The sequence below is a fragment of the Melanaphis sacchari genome, unplaced genomic scaffold, assembly GCF_002803265.2.
Source record: "Melanaphis sacchari strain LSU unplaced genomic scaffold, SCAv2.0 Contig0_pilon_pilon, whole genome shotgun sequence".
Taxonomy (NCBI): Eukaryota; Metazoa; Arthropoda; class Insecta; order Hemiptera; family Aphididae; genus Melanaphis; species Melanaphis sacchari.
In genome coordinates this window covers 5,272,510-5,288,084 of record NW_020270366.1, presented here as the reverse complement: position 1 = coordinate 5,288,084, position 15,575 = coordinate 5,272,510, and the positions used below count along the sequence as shown (strand labels likewise).

The following is a 15,575-nucleotide window of genomic DNA, read 5'->3' as shown; positions in this document are numbered from 1 at the left end:
CGGGAAAATAATACGACGAAGACAAATCGTCTGGTCCGTCATCATGGCGGAATATGGTCGGCTGCATGGGGAAAGAAAAAAAAATGACAGAAAAGAAAAAAAAAAATAAACGTTAACCGTGCAGACGTTTATTTGTTGCCGGCAAACGACGTGACGTGGCGGTGGAGGAAACGGCATAAATGGAATAAAAGAGTGCACTCGTTTGCGTCTCGTCTATGTCCAACTCTCCGAGCAAAAGGATATTATTGTTATGACGACACAGCTACTACAGTCATAACCATTTTAAAGACACTTTATATTAACTATTAAGTTAATACAGTACTAATATAGATTTAGGTCATTTTACAGTTGAATGATGTTCATACCGAGATCCGCAAAAGAATAATCCCAATTGGAAATATGAATTCCTTAGCTCTATCAGGTTTGAACACTATACAGTTTTATTGAGTTTAACTTTTATAGTTTTATTTAAAAGTACAAAAGTTCGATTATGTATATTTATTTATATATATATATACTATATTATATACAATATACATTAAAATTGAATAAATAGGTATCATATAACGTATATAGATAATTTTTATATTTTATGGATCACAGTTATATGCTTTAAGAAAAAAAATAAAGAATTGTGATTTAAAGCGAGTATTCAAAAGAATAATAATCAAGATGATTATTTAAATATAAGAAATATTTTGGAATTATTTTAGGAAAAAAAGTTTGATGGAGTTAGATACAAATACAAGTTAAAATTTAGAGTAATCGGTAAGAATTCTTGATAAGAGTGAAACTTTGTATGAGATTAAATTTGTTAAAAGGCTGAAAATATTTGATAGATACTTAACAGTTAATTTTATGATTAACTAATGAAATTATCCATCAAGTAAAAAAGTGTAATAATAATCAGTTTTTTTGACTCGCATCGCTATTAACGTTGACGTTAATTTAATATAATAATGTTGATTAGGCAAATTATAGTAATAGGAAAAGATTCCGCAATATATATCACGGCCATTGTCTTTTGTATTTAAAAAAAATCATACCTACTAAAATGTAATACTCAATTTGATGTACTGTATAGAAAACGAATAGATAGATCGGAGTAATTATGGATGGTAAATCAGCGAAGACGATAAATCAAGCGTTATTGTGTAGATACGTAGAATATCCACATTTATAACTGCACTTCTAAGATTTTAAATCTCGCGATCGGAAACGTTTGATTTCACGAGTGATAAATTTTGTTGTAAATCTTTTTTATCAGTATGTTACTCCGTTTCGACATTCATTCAAATACGCACCAAAATACCAGCTTTTGATAAGAAGTTACAAGTACCGACTTATACACGACAGTTCTAAGCATACTTTATAAATCGTCGATTTTGTAACATCCACATTTTGTTATAGATTGAGATAAGTTTAAAATTGTCATCATTGTAAAGTTTAAATTATATGATTCGTTCAGTTTATACATTCATTTTGTTTAATTTTAATCATATTTCAAACTAAATTGTATAAGATTAGACTTATTATTTCAGTATTCATGTATTTATGATGCGAAAGTATTATTGTTTAATAAACACAACTCACATCGATTATTTGAAAATAAAACTTAAATACTATTTAGCAATTAACCGGTATAACCATGTTACAACCTTATTAGTACATAATTTACGCTTTACCAAACAGATGACTTTAAAGCTGATTTTGTACGAAATTTAAATTATATTATTATTTATTAAAACACTCAAACATAGATAAGTCCATAATTTTTACTGTAAAAACGTACAAATTAAAATATCGAAAAAACTTACTTCTAGGTTAGTATTCATGTTAAACATTCATAAGCTCAATTAGACCAAGTCTTGTGGAACTAATGAAGAGCTGTTTTGTTGTGAACACCGCTCGTCTTTAGTGGTTTATTCTCGATAATTGACTCGAATTTATTGCTCAACGATCTATAAACACAATGTATACAATTATTAAATTATATCTGTACAGTATATTCCCTATATACTATTAAATTAAATGTTGGTTTACTAAAATGTTTAAAATTAAAAGATGTATTTAAAACTATCAGTTTTAAGATTAGTTTTATGTCTGAAACTTTGAATCGTCACTATCGTACATAATACTAAACAACGTTGTTTCCTGCAATTATCCCTATTATAATTTTATAGTGTAATTATTATAATAATGTTATTTGAGATTTGTTAAATATAGTTTAAAATTTAACGAGTACTCGTTATTGTTTATGTACGTCGTGTTTAAATACTTAATTTATTAAGTATATTATTATAATTTTTAATCGAAATATGCATGCGTAAATATTTTTACATAGCTATTTTTTTCTTTTTTTTTTAAATTTTTATTGCTGACGATATTTGAATTATATTGACCAACCACTTTTTATAATTTTTATTATTATTTTTATTGTTATTAATGTTTAACTATAATATTAAAATAATTAATAAACCAATAAATTTTACTTTATACACAACATTTTTAAAAACGGCGCACTGTATATGCAATATTAACGCAGATTATATAACTTAAATATTGATAAAATTCGGCACTTTTTAGTAACATAACAATTCAATACTTATCTTAATAAATAATAGTAATACAGAGTATATTCATAAATACAAATTAAATTACTTGATTAATTATAACTGCATACATGCAATACAAAATAATTATGAATTATGGTAATAATTAAGACATTAATCCATACATATACGCAAGTAACAAGTTTAAGGTAATACTGAGGAAAATTTAAATTATTTTCTTTTATTAGTAGATTTTGAATTAGATGCCATGGATGATCAAAAAGTAAATTATACAGAATGGTGATTGTACAACTTTATTTTTCTTTTAGTAATAAATAATAAACAATTTTATTAAACATTTTTCAAAATGGGTTTATTGCTCTTTATGTTTATTAGGTGTGCTAATTTTACGATGATGTATATTTTTTTCTGTTTGTTAACGCTCTATGAGGCAGTTAAAATGTTTCGATTTTTAGCTTTGAGGAAGACTTCTGGCTAAAAATTGAATTTAGTTATTATTTTAGGGGATAAAAAGTAAAAGATTTCCAATTATTTTTCGAAAAAAATAAAATACAATCAAGTAATAGAACAACAATTTTCATGCAAAACTGGTAATAATGACAATATCTTTTTTGTTATTATAAAAAAATAAATAATCATGAATAATATGTGAAATTATGTTTAATTTTATATTTCATACAAATAATATAATTTTCTAAATATTTTAAACCTTTTTGAGCTATTTATATAAATTTATATTTTTCATTTTTTTTTCTAAATGATGTAGGTCAACATTTTTAAACATTTATTTATTAAAAAATTTCATATAAATTGTTCTTGTATGTGTATAGAAAACATTTACATACATTTTTTATAGTTATTATTCGTTCAAAATACAACTTTTTAAAAAAAATTATTAAAATTAAAATTTACAATCCACAAGTATTTTGTAACAAAAACTTATAAAATTCTCAATTTTTATGATTAAGCTTTAAAATATGTATTATATTTCTCATAGGTAATTACTGAAACAAAACATTCTTTTTAAAGATTTTTTAAGTTACAATTTAGATTAAATTATATATTGTAATGATAAAAAATGATATTAATGATCTTGTTATAATTTAAAAAAAATTATTTATGGGGACTTAAAACTTTTAAGTATTTAGTTTTACTGTACGTAAATTAACATTTAAAAATATCTAGATTAAATTAAAATATTTTAAATGTATATACTATTAATGTATGGGCCTATTTACACTGTATTACGTTAAGGCAGTATTAAATCAAAAATTACTAACAATAATATAATATGGTAAGTATTATATTTATTATTATAATAATAACTAAGTACTAATATTAAAATAAATGCAATGTTTTCTAAAAGAGCTGAATCAATTTGTCGTAGTATTAATAATTAAGTAGGTATAATACTTTAGTAACAATATCAAAAAACATATTATGAAAAGTTTACTTAGTCATATTATGACGTGATGTCATATACTCAACTTTTCAAAAGCTTTTGATACATAATAGCATAATACATTAATCCTTAAATTAGACCAATTAAAGGTTGAATATTCATCATTATCATGGTTTCATTCATACCTTGCCAATAAAATTTAATTGTTTTATTTATTTCAAAATTAATCTGATTATATAAAAGCTGCATCAAACGTACTACTAGGTGGATGTTTATTACCATTTTTATTCAACATCTTTATAAATACCACGCCAAAGATCATTTCGCTATACAAAATTATTCTATTTGCAAATAATGCAAAAATGTTCTATAAAATAAACAACCAAATGGAGTGCTTTATATTATAAGATACTATTCTTAAGGTGGTCAATCGGTGTAAAATGGTTACACTTTCCTTAAATTTCAAAAATGTCATGTCATTTTTCAGATCACGTGAGATGATAAATTTTGATTACTTAATCCATAATAAAAGCTTGTCTCGTGTAAAGAAGAAGGAGACTAACTGGTATCATTATAATCTTTTAATAACCATATTAAATTTTTACATTTATTACTTTTGTAAAGCTTCACGTCCTCTAGGCTTTATCCGTCGTAATACGTTAGTAGATCTAAATCAAAAAAATTGTCTCAAAATATTAAATGCTTCATTTGTAAGGTTGATATTAGAATACAGATCTATGATATAGTTTTCCTATAGTCGAAAAGACTCTCAGAAAATCGAAAGGGTTCTGGAACGTTTTCTTTTTTAAATAAGTTATACTCTAAAAATCTTTCACTTCCAGATGTTTAAATTTGATCAACTTGGATACTAAAAAAAACAATACCAGAAACACAATTTATTATTAACCTATATATATTCTTCAAATTTAGATTGAAAGTCAATGAATATTATTTTTTTTTTATTTAAAATTAATTAAAGATTGATTTACAATGTTTATTATGAGGATGAATTGTATGTATAGACAATGTAATCAATATAGGTTAAATTGTTACAAAATAGATGGGCGATATTTTCAATAATTTGTAAATACTGCAGAGTTATAAAAAAACAACTACTACGTTACACAGTTAAGTACTACAACTACAAAAAACTTTAACTTGAACGGTGAAATCGTATAATCACGCATATGCATAATACTTTGAATAATAATCATAATAGTTACAACTAACATTAAGTTTTAGTTGAGTGACTTGTATGCATATTGTTTTAGAGTACGCGTCATACTCGGATGTAATCTTCGACTTAAAAACATGCAACATGATAGATTTACGTACATTAGAACCATTTTTATACTGTTAACTATATTAGTTTACATTATTTGTTAATTTGAAATTAAAGCATCCTGGCCTATACAACCAAACTCAAAAATAGTAATATTATATGTGCTTATTTGTCGGTTTTACAATATTTACACTTTTGAGTGAATTGTCTGTATTTTTTAATTTCAATCTCTTTTATTAGACCTTAAATTCACTTAAGTATTAAAATATCACAATGGCCGATTTACAATAAAAGATAATGTTCTTGCTTTTAAGTTTAATAATAGACAAATTAGATCTAACATCAAAGGTAACAACAGTACAACACAAAATTGATTCTCTTAAATTCAAATTTATTATATTGCACGTTTGCACGAGTATATGAAATGTTCTCTTAAATGTTGGTTATTTCTGTTAAATGTTAATTTAAAACCATCAGACTTTCTTTGGTCAATATATAAGGTTAAATACATGTTTGTTCTTCGTCGTCTGTTGGTCATAGATTAAACATACTCCATCATCCCTACAGGGATTTACGTCACTTAAACAATAGTTGTGCAGATTTAAATGATTTCAAACCAAAATTTTATTGCATTCAAGTCTTGACATTATTTTCAATTATATAATATTATCAATTTGACAGTTTAATGTTTAATTTGACAATTTTACTTTTAATAATTTTATATTATGTCAAACTACCCATACATTTTCATTAACTGTTCATTTAAAATACAACTTGTAATGTATATAATATATTAATATATAGTATACATTACAAGTCTGCAAGCTAATTTTATCTTCTAGTTCTTTTTTTTTTTTTACATTTGTTTAAAATGATATTTAAATCATTAAAGTTTTTATATTTTTAGTTATAATGTATCATAATGTAATTGTATTATTACAAACATTGTATTTAATCTCTTATCAAGTCTGCAATGTACTCGTATACTATTATCATCCATAATAATTTCTTCCTTTATGTATTTGTTTAATTTAAAAACGTAAATTAATATTCAAAAGGAATTGAGTAAATTATTGTTTCGTGGATAATTAATATAAAGATTTATGTGAAATAATTTATTTTTAAAATATTTATGATTTAAACACTGTGCGTCCTTAACGATTTTAGTTTATTTCATTTTATTCTATCAAACAATAATTAAAAATAATAAATATTATATTCATGAATAACCAACAATGTTGTTGTAAAATGGAGTTTATGTATATGTAATATTTGTTTTAAAATACAGTTGTTTCATAATTCTATGTACACTTTATTATTAAATATAACAATATACGCTTTATTAATAAAGATAAAAAAAAAATACTTTTTTTTATTGTTAACAATTATTTTATACATATATTACAAATGTAATTCGTTATTTGTTAAGGTAAAAACTAATACACGTTTTTTGTACTAGAATAAATGTTTTGTAAATAAATGATTGAAAAAAACCAATAAGCAGCTTTCCGTGTTCCTATAACCGTACATCATCCACCCAATGACAGTACACAGTACGTGAGTGGTAAAAATAACGGGATAGGTAAATAAAATAATCAACACCTATTTGTAATAGGTAAGGCTTTAAACTTGCTATTAAATAAAATATAACTAGACCACACGCAACGCAAAAATATGAATAATGATATGTATTTTAAATTGATACAAAAATTATAATGATAATAATTCCAAACAATATATATATTGGCATATAGGAATCAACAACCGATATAAGCTTTGTGCTTGTTCTTGTCAATAAAGAGCCACAATGTTATAGATAAATTGAATTTATTGAAGTGTTTTCAGTTTATGGGTCTTTATACGTCATTTTACTCTGGTCGATAATTAATATTTTCGGTCCACAATGTCTGCACATGCTCGTCTCATTATGGACACATTGCCTTTTAAACCTTACTATACTTTGCACTAACGACATTGAAACAATAAATAACAAATGAATAATAACTATTCTGGGTTCAAATGTATATTTCAATATCTGTACGTATTGATTTAAAACAAAACAATAAAACATTGAGAGGGATAGCGTTTTACGTTAGGGCCAGGATACTGCGGTATACATTATTATAATAAATATTATAAATTTAATTTAAAAATGAGTAAAATAATAAATCGTAGTAAAGAAACTATTTAGTTTAAAGCTTAGTCAAAATCAGATAATGTACTATTATGCTACTCTATTTCTTAACAATATTTTGAGAGTCGACAGTTGATTTTACATGTACGTAAAACATTTCTTTCATCTTTAAAAAATCAAAAACAAGTTGATCGAAAAAAAAAATTAAAAATATCATTGTAAAATCTAGTTTTTCTTGATTTAATAAGAATTTATTTAGGTACGAACTATGAATCAGCGTATTCTAGTGTTATATATTTTCTTAACTTTTGAAAGTAATAATGACATATATCATTGCCATGTTTGTTTCAGTAATATATAATATATAACTAATAATTAAATTTAAGTGTTCTAATGAGATATTTCAGTTCATTTTTTCCCTTAGGAAATTTCAAACACTACTCTTTGAAGTATGATTAGCGAAAAGCTATCGATAACATACAGAATAAAATCAAATTAAGCATTTAATACACAACTCAAGTACGTTTTAAAGGATACAGATACATATAAGAAATAAACTTTGTTAAACCAATAGTTCCGTTTATAATAATATTACAAAAACAACTAAAAAAGGTAGGTAAGTGGATACCACCTGCTGCACATTTGGCGTGGAGTAGATGGATCGCTATTATGAATGTGTTACATTTGAATTTAATGATATATCATTGTATACGAAAAACGATTCTAATCGAAAACGAGCTTTCCATGTATATCACATAGTTTATTTTATGATGTTATAGTATTTTTTTTAAACATGTAAATAGTTATTAAAGTTATTTATTTTACTTTTAATAATACAAAAGGTTGATATAATTTTTCCAAAAATATTATATTTATAATATTATTAGTATTAAGTTATTATAATAATATTTTTTAATACCATATTATTATGTTTTCTTATACTACTCACAATTTAATAACATCTTTCTGTAAAAACCATATAACAGTAAAATAGGTTTATAGTATAGATAAATAATATCTTTGAATAAATCAAAAATTTCATTGTGTGTATAAAAGTTTATGATAATATAATAAACTTAAAAGTTTTAAGTTCCCACGGGTCACGACGAATAATATAAATAAACAATGTAACATGGTTATTTATTGTTTAAATAAAAAATTTCGTTTAAATTTGAATTTCGTATACGTAAAAATAAAAGTTATATTTTTAATATTTTTATATAGATATAAAAACAACTTATGTGAAATCTTGTACAACATTTTCAAAAAAGTTGAAACCGTGAATATATTTATTTTTTTTATCAATATTAGAAAAATAAAAATAAAAATAAAATTGAAAATGTATGCCTATAAATATTTCAAAAAAAGATAGGATATTTTAAAAATTGTATCATATAATGAAAATAATAATATACAAATTTAGACAACATTTCAAGTACATATTTACTGTTCTTTTTCTTTTAAAATATAGCAAAATATCAAAACCTGTTAGATTAAAATTAATCATTTTATGGATGAATATGTAGTGTCATAAAAATTTGAACTCCAAATGTTTATAAAAAATTTTTAGGCTTTACGGGAAAAAATTTTTTTTTGTGTAATATAGATTGAAAACATTTAATAATACCTTTATAAAATTTTTAAATCTTAGGTATAAAACAAGAATGTTTATGAATTTTGTCATAATTCTAATTAAAATCCTTAAAAAAAATGCTGTGATTAGATTATCGATATTTTTTTCATTTCAAGTATTTTTATCCAGCAAATAATTTTCAATCAATAATTCTACTAAGAAGTTTAAGAAAAAATTAGAAAATTTATCATGCTTATAAATAGCTTAAAAAAAGTCAAAATATTTTTAAAATTTTATCGTTAATATTAAATAATGATATAAATATTTAATGAAAATTTCAAGCATCTAGAATTTTTTTTTTTTGAGTTACACAAAAAGTCTGAATCATTTTTGTTTAAAATTGGATTTGCGTAAAAATTCGTATTTTTTCTTATTTTTTTTTTTTCAATGAGATAATTTACTTTTAGAATTTTTTACTTTGAATTCCTCAAAGTACCAACTAACCAACTAAATCCAATTTTCTACAAGACACTACCTCCCATTTTTGAAAATCAAAGGCTTTTTACTGTCTCAAAAAGTGTGTGCAGACACAAAAAAAATACACATCATTTTAAAATCGATACATTTATGGTTTCTCTCATAATCTAATGTAATTGAACTAATATTTCTGAAAGTAATTTAAACAGAAAAAATTGTTATATTAAGACAAATATTAATATACTTTTTATTGAATCATAAAAACAATTTGTTTAGAAAATAAAACGCATTTGGTACCGTCGATCAGTCACAAAAAAAAAAATGTATTATAAAGAAAATAAATGCTAAATTTTATTCAAATAAATCGTATGCAACAAATTGATGAAAAATAGTGAAAATAAATTTTATGACAACTCACATCATGTACCTATTATATACATGTATTATTTAGGAATATAATTTATTATAATATAAGCTATTTTAAATTTGTTATTTCTTCTCGAATATAACGAGTAACGACAGATGTATAGTAACTTTGGGTATTATAGTAGGAGGGGGTAACGAGGGTATTATTTTGCAAAAAATAAAGTCTCTATGACAGATAACGGTAGAGTAAAATTGACAATATTGTACAAGTTTTGTGCGTGTGTTATAGAATTTTTGTAATTTATGAGTGAACATAAAGATGCAATGTATTGTGTATAATATAATATAATAATATTGTTATTCCAAAAGCTCACGTCGTTTTTAAGGCACAGGTATAATACCAAAACGAGGACCCTCGATCAACAAATATATCCCGAGTATTTGTTGATTTCGAGTGAACTATTTGTTTATGCATTCATACACACTTATCGACTATATATTGTTTACACTATTGTTATCATTGCAGCGTATTGTGTTATGTATTATTATTTTTCTCACTAATAAAAGACTAAATTTAGTTGTTAGCGTATTAACTAGATTGACGACGTTATTTTTATATCTGACCATTAAATAATATAACACAAATAGCGAATTATTGCGTTCTATAATATAATAATAATAAAGCACGCGACAAGTTTATGATTTTTTCTCGATTAGATGCAGACAAATTTAACCAATGGCGCCTAGAAATCTGCGTCTAAGACACACAAATCGTTGTAATACTGTGTCCTAAATAATATACACGAATTTCGACATAAAATTTAGGGTTACTTGATCTGACTAGGATAAGTTCATTACAAATAAAATAATATAAACAATACAGTTTACATGCGATACGTATCTGAAGTTAGAACAAGGATTGTTAAGAAAAAAAAATACATAAAATACTTATAAAGTACAGAGTTTTATAAAACAAATTGAAAATTTTGGAAAATCTCGTTTCGAAAGACATGACATATTATTCATGGTGACTGAAATAAATTTTTAAACATAAATTAATAAAATAAATTACATTTCCTAGTAGGTAGGTAATGTCTATTTTCACACGTATGTAGTCGGTTTAGAATAGTTTTATTTTTCATTATTTTTGTTTATTTCTACATGTCCAAATTAAATGGTTTATGACAGAGACCAGTAAAAGAAATGAGATATTATATAAAAATAAAAGTTTTTTGCCATGCATGTATGTATGTATGTATATATATATTATGTATAAAATGCATATAAGCATACGTAAATACACATCTTTATTTCGTTTTTATAATATGTCGCTATAAAAATACATTTGTTATTCTTATAATACGCTTATGCTTTTTTTTTTTTTTTTTTACAAAACTAGAATTATTTATCTCTTTTTATAACATCAAAAAACATCTGTGTGAATCAAAAATTATTATTAAACTTGATAAAGTTGAAAGTAATTTTTTGAATAATCTATCCGATACTCTAAACTATGGGGTGTCATTATAGTGTGAATGGTAAATTACCGTGATTTTTTCTTAAACAGAAAATGTAACGAGAATGAAGATCAATTATGTATGTGCATTGTATATGTAAATCTCATTTATTTCGAAAATATATTATTAATCCTTCAAGTGAGTATACTTTGCGTGGGATAGATCATTATTTTGTACGAAAAACTATTTGTGATAAATAAATATCATAAATAATAGTTAACAGTGCATTATTATTATTACCATAAATTACTATAGAAACTTAAAAATATACTTAAATATTAATGTACCATGAAGGCTTCTGTCATGCAACGATGTAACGATATTCTATCTAAGTATATGAATCGACATCAATGTAATTTAGTTAATTAAATTTTAGTTTTCATAAAACAATTAAAAATAACGTATACATTATAACACGTGTATGCGAATTATTCCCATGATATTCAAAGGAACTTTTCATACTTATTCCAAATCAAAGCTTAATGCAGTTGTAATGATTTATATTAATTACGGTTTACACATTAAATTCACTTTATTATAAATGTTTGATTGAGATATCGAATAAAAATAAACATTATGATCAAATCAGTAAGAGACTAGTATTATTTAAAAAAAAAAAAAAAATACGATTTTCGTGATTACAATTTTTACTAGAATGCGTTAACTAATCATAAAGTACAATAACTGAAAATATGATACGTTATACAGAAACAATGAAAACTTCTATTTTATTAGTATGAATAATTTACCATACGAGTAAACTTTTATTTCACATGGTATAATATTATATTGTATTATGTTTTACTTAATTACCATAAATTAATTTTGACGGTAAACAAGTAAATTCATAAAATTTAAATAATAGCAATGCATATTATTTGAATGTTTTAACGTTAAGTTTTACTAAAAATTATTTATTGAATGTCGACTTGTATTAAATGTTTATACTCGTAGTTCAATTTAAATTGTAATTGTTCCAAAAACCCACTTAATATAATTTAGTCATTTTTTTATCATAGTTTATACACAAGTACAAAATACCCATTAGCTAAAGTTTACTTAAAGAGAAAAGCTTATGTCAGTAAACATTTTAATATTTATATATATATATAATCTTTTTCTGTGTGCGTTAACGCCAGTATTTGAATTATTGTGGTATAAGACGTGTAATTTTTATAAAAGTTCGCAATTATTATAAGTTCAAAAAAAGTAATAAAAATATTACATGACTTTTAATTTAAAAAAAGTTAAAAACATATGTTCTATGAATAATGGTACTATAATACCTACTGATATCGATTTCTAATTATTGAAAAGTTACAAGAAATTACTTGAAAATGAACACTGCAATTTATCAGCTATACTGTTAATCTACCGTTTTCATAATCTAAGTTTTATCGAAGTTTAAAACCTGTATAAATATATAATCGAAATTTATTTTTATTTTTTTTTCAAACAAAAACATATATTATTGATTTAAAAACGTCTTATTTAAAAAAAAAATTATACATACATGGTTTCGTCATATATTATATTATATATGTATAATTGTCCAGTAATTTTAGCATTTGTTATAGATTAAAAATAAAAATAAGATGAATTTAACACACCAACCTCAACAATAGTCACGGTTAAAATTAAGTATAATTTTCTTTTATCGTATGGGTGGCTTAACTTCTATTATTACATGTTGATACCAATAGACCTGTTTTACTTAAACAGATATAATTTTATCTTAATTGTGGTTTCAATAAAACGATACATGGGTAAATTGGTATATTGGTAGTTTGTACATAGTCCCATAAATATCATGTACGGTAAATTACACGTTAGACTGTAAAAAATACTAAATTTAAAGTAGAATTTTAAAATATCTAAATTATTAATTGTGCTACCTACTTAATATATTTTGAGTCTCAAAATTAACTTATTCAGCGGAGCCAATTGTGTTATCGAAGAATAAATATACGAATACAAATTTTATTAAATACAGCTGTGTATTGCAATTATCACCATAGATATCATATAAATTAATTATAATTGATTTAATTTTATAAAAGCGTTCTGACCGCAGTTGTTGAGTTTTAAAACACAAAACTTAACTTATTTAAGATACAAAGTTATGTAATCGAAAATCTACAATACATTTAACATATTTTAATGTAGTAAAGAAAACAGGTAGTAAACATACTAAAAAATGCGATTGCCTATGATTTCTATTTCTATTCGGTAACATAAAAACTATTAAACTATTAAATAAGAATTTAACAATGGATATTATTTCAAAATAATAAACCATAATTATTTATAAATAATATTTATTTATTTTATTTTTTTATGATGTAAAGTTAAGTAATATTCTTGTTATGTCATTAAATATTGTATCAAGATGGCAATAATTAAGCTTACAAATAGTTTAAACTGTTATCTAACCTTATAATATTTTATCTTCAATCAAAACACTCAACAAAATGTTCTTTTTTTTTTTTTTGTTCATAGCTAATATTTTTTATCGAACATTACTTTTTTCAAAGCTCTATTAACCTTTTATTATTATATAAATACAATTTGGTGTAGGAATGCGTTTCCAGTATATACATTAAAAGTCTCAAACAAATTGTTAGGTTCATATCAATAGTATATTCAAGGTCCATCAGTCTGACACCCAAAATTCAAAATTTTGAACTTAAACTTTAAAAAAATTAGTACCTTATTTGTAACAATTTATTACACAAAAATCAGAGTTTATAACCCATTTATTTAATTAATTTGTTTGTTATGGAGTAAAAAGATGAACTAATCGACACTGTAGACACGGCTGCATTCATAAACGAAAATTTACTAGCAAATATGCTATTATATAAAAACTCGAATCGTTGTCAAAATAGTTTCAAGGTACGGAAAAAAATTCAGAAGAAGTTGTCATTATAATATATGGCGTTGATGGAAATATTCAATTATAGCAAGAGTTAGACAAGTTTTTCCAATCATTAACAAATTTATGTCTTGCTACTAATTGCAAATATTTTAGAGATGAAGTTAAAGAAAAAATTTAGCATATTATTGTAAAACTCTCAAAAATACTTAAAGGTAAAAAAAAAAAATGTTAATCAACCCACAGGCATAGTAGGTGAAAAAATCCCAATTGTCCTTCCTTCGTATTTACCTGTAGTGTTTATTTGAAAAAAAAAATATATTTTTGTAATCAATAACTGTAATTAATTTAACTATTTTATTAAATTGAGTAAATTCAGTGAACCGCTATTGTGATTTTTCAATTTTTATTACTTATAGATTTTCGAGAATCAAGTGATTATATAGTAATACAGAAAATACAACAAAAATATCAAAAAATTATGCCGAAAATGTTATGTTGAAACTTGGATACATTATTAAATAAATCATAACTAATGGTAATATTTATAATTTAAGATAAAAAAATGCATTTGATGGTTTAGCAAGATAATTGAAACGATTATATGGCCTTTATATAGCTTATTTGAGATCAAATAATCAATGAAAATGTTATGACAATTTAAAAGAATATGCGTTATTCCAAAATCAAAAAATGTCAAAGATACGCTAGAAATACTTTTTTATACAAGGTGAAATAAACTGTTATAAAAATGTTTGGTTATTATAATTATGATTTAAAAAAAAAACATTATTAAGGACAGAATTTAAATTTTTTTAATGCTCCATTCACTTTATTTCTCTATGATTGCATCCACTTTCTTCAACTGATATTATATAAAACAAATACTATAGTAGAACGTATTATTTTTTATATTCATGAATAAAACACAAAAGCAGTAAGATGATAAATTATACGCAGACTTGTTTTAATGCATATAATAATGTTATGGTGTTTCAATTTAGTAATTACGACAAAAAAACTACTTACAGTGGCTACTGAACTTTTATTGCTTTCTTTGATAAAAACTAAAATGCTAATTATACTTTATATTATAGGATGGGTTAAAATTATTTTAGAAAGGTAACACATGATTAAAAATTATATTACATTATTCAATATTAGTTTAATTATATACTAAGTAAGTAGCGATGCAATAGTAAGTGGTAATCCAACTACAAATACGACGAGTTTATTAAACTTGTATGTATAAGAAATTATACCATAATTTGTTGAGTTTGTCTGGCAATCTGGTCAGGGTCAGATGCTTAAATGCGTGCGTCACAGCCGAGGTTGTTCCGTTTAACTTGTACTAGATTAAATTTACAAATGATTTT

The 15,575-nt window shown here is 23.6% G+C and overlaps 1 protein-coding gene across 1 annotated transcript in view; it reads right to left on the bottom strand.

The window, feature by feature from the left end:
• The window catches only part of LOC112594780 (melatonin receptor type 1A-like), a 112,378-nt gene that overhangs the window by 66,816 nt on the left and 29,987 nt on the right, over positions 1–15,575 (bottom strand). The window contains exon 2 of the mRNA XM_025339767.1: positions 1,818–1,961. Coding sequence (XP_025195552.1) covers positions 1,818–1,844 — 27 coding nt within the window. The 5' untranslated portion in view covers positions 1,845–1,961. The remainder of the gene's footprint in view (positions 1–1,817; positions 1,962–15,575) is intronic.